Source organism: Antrostomus carolinensis, unplaced genomic scaffold, assembly GCF_000700745.2.
Source record: "Antrostomus carolinensis isolate BGI_N321 unplaced genomic scaffold, ASM70074v2 scaffold31554, whole genome shotgun sequence".
Lineage (NCBI taxonomy): Eukaryota > Metazoa > Chordata > Aves > Caprimulgiformes > Caprimulgidae > Antrostomus > Antrostomus carolinensis.
In genome coordinates this window covers 13,104-15,733 of record NW_010309301.1, presented here as the reverse complement: position 1 = coordinate 15,733, position 2,630 = coordinate 13,104, and the positions used below count along the sequence as shown (strand labels likewise).

Genomic DNA, 2,630 nt, shown 5'->3' with positions numbered 1-2,630 from the left:
TGCTGACAAATGTGGTTAACAGCATTACTGGTTTCAGCAATACATTAATACAGTTCATTTCATTAATAAGTCATGTAGATGTTTTGCAGACAATCCTCACAAAAGCTGAGGGAAGAAAAGAGAATCAGATGTGCCAGGCTGATTCCTCCTAGGCTTATTGCCTGTGCATCTTTCATTCCATTTCCCTGGAGCATTTGAACCAAAGTCAGTTGAAAAAGCACGGTATACGTTGCAGCATTTCCCTGAAGTGGCAGCACATATATTTTTACAGTCCAAACTGTTCTCAAAAGATGATATCAAGGCCATTTTTATCATCTTTTAAAAAAGAAATAGCTTTAAGATATCAAGAGTCTGGGAAATTTATGTCTCAGCACATCATGGATAGTGGAATTGTTTCTTTTAAAAAAAAAAAAAAAGACTTGGTTGTTATCTCATGTGTGTTCTCCATCATACGCTATCTGAACGCAGGCTGGTAAGCTCAGGCACGCATGCCACCTGAGTCTCCTGAAGGCTGGAACAACAGGCAGGTTTTGTGCTGCCAGGCTGCACAGGGCTGTTTCCCACTCAGAGCCTAGCAGTGTGCCAGACATTTGTTGCTTTCAGTGCAGGTGTGCATCTGCATTTAGTCTTATTTTGTTCAACCTTAGCGAAGATCAGCTAATAGAAATATTGCATTCGTTTTCTCCTTAAAGGGAGTTAATGCTAATTATCCAGAAGATTTACATGTATACATACAGGAGATCAGATGAAATGTAAAGTGAGCTTACAGTTTTTCCATGAATGTAAGATTAAATTTTAAGTTTATACATTTACATACTATATTTCTATATTATTACTGTATTATTATGAGGAGGATGAATTGGTATCTGTGGTTACTTGTGTAGCTCATGACTAATGCTCATCTCCAAGATAGAATTAAACTTTTTTTTTTTTTTTTTACAGAGGCATTCAGACAGATTTGTCCATTTGGAATTGGCATCCTTGTTGGACCTGGTGATGCAAGACTGGGTAGGTGCCTGAACTGCATGATGCCTTTATTGCATCAGTATGCCATTTTCTGTCCATAAGCCATTCTCCCTTTCAGTTGAGAATAACACTTCTGCCACCATTTCCAAAAGCCATAAATTGTGGAAGCTTCTATATATTTTTTTTTCAATTATTTGTGCTAACTTTAAATTCAAGCTTGGATTTCTTTTATATCAGAAATTAAACTTATTCTAGAGTAGTTTATTTGGCTTTTTAATTTATGCTGAGCAGACTTGCTAGGAAACTTATGTAGGATCTAGAGAATGGATCACATAGCGTACCTGTCTTTTCTTATATATGTAGCCTGTTTACAGTAAATGGTTTTAATCCTCCAGAAGTGCAAACCACAGTTTCCCAGATCCCTTCAGTACATTCTGTTCTCTCCCAAGACAAACAGCACTTCAGCCTTATTGGCAAATGTTTTCATTTAAGGAGCGCTGGATGACTACTGCTTTTCATATCTACTCTCCCTGTAGCCCCAGTAGGAAAGGTTTTTATCTGACGTTTAGAATCAGTTTCTTTTCTGCATTCTGAAAACTGGCCTGCAAGACAAATTCTATGCCCTCTTCCTAATATATCAAAATTAAAACGTTAGGGGGTTTTTGTGATCTCAGGAATATTTCTCAGCAGAATAACACTTGTTCTTTGAGAGAAGTCTAAAAGCACGTTAAGTCAGTTGCACTTACTGTGTTGTTTGTATTTCTGGTTAAGATGTGGATGAGTGCCTTGATCCAGATAACTGTAAATTTGGGCAGTGTATCAACACAGATGGGTCTTTCCGCTGTGAATGTCCATATGGTTACATCCTACAAGGAGCTCAATGTGTGGGTAAGTATAGCTGTTTCATCTTTCCCTTTAAAGAATCTCCTGAATTGCTAAGTATGGCATTAAAGAGTAGTGGGGTTATATTATTCTAATGTTGAGGAGTATCCATCCCCACTGATGCTTAAACCCTGCCAGGGCAGAGCCTGAGCAATCTGCTGCAAGTTGGTCCTGCTCTGGCTGAGTGCTTGGTGCAGATAACCTCTAGTGATCCCAAATTATTCTAGGAGTCTGTGACTCTCATTCAGTAACTTAAATGGGGTCTGGTATTTTGTATTTTTGTATTTTTATGGTTGTACTTCAACAGTGTAGATTTTTTTTTACCTTTTTGCTTGAGTATAACTGTGTATTCTTGCCTCGATTTAACTGCTTGCAGATACTGATGAATGTGCTGTTGGAAACCCGTGTGGAAATGGAACTTGCAGGAATGTGGTGGGAGGTTTTGAATGCACCTGTGTTGAAGGATTTGAGCCTGGACCGATGATGACCTGCGAAGGTGAGACTCCCCAGGTGTTAAGGACTGTCCTTGTAGTTGTGTACTGCAACAGTTTCCTGATTTCAGAAAAAATTGGGGAGAGTAAAGCCACTTAACAAGAAAAATACGGACATTTGGAACAATGCATCTTTATTTGAAACAGAAAAGTAGGTTCCTCCTTCCTGTATGAAGTGTATGTATTGAACTGTGATACCTTTTTCTAACTGGAGGTTGAGTGCACAGGCTTTCAGGTAGTATCTGCTAAGGGACTGCCCAGAGAGGAGCATGTTGGGGTACAGTCTCTCCA

General features: G+C 38.9%; 1 protein-coding gene across 1 annotated transcript in view; it reads left to right on the top strand.

The window, feature by feature from the left end:
* Positions 1 to 2,630, top strand: part of LOC104523486 (fibrillin-1) — a gene marked incomplete at both ends in the record, with an annotated part of 135,549 nt that overhangs the window by 121,180 nt on the left and 11,739 nt on the right. The window contains 3 exons of the mRNA XM_010166082.2: positions 943 to 1,008; positions 1,738 to 1,854; positions 2,225 to 2,344. Of these exons, the coding sequence (XP_010164384.2) occupies positions 943 to 1,008; positions 1,738 to 1,854; positions 2,225 to 2,344 (303 nt within the window). The remainder of the gene's footprint in view (positions 1 to 942; positions 1,009 to 1,737; positions 1,855 to 2,224; positions 2,345 to 2,630) is intronic.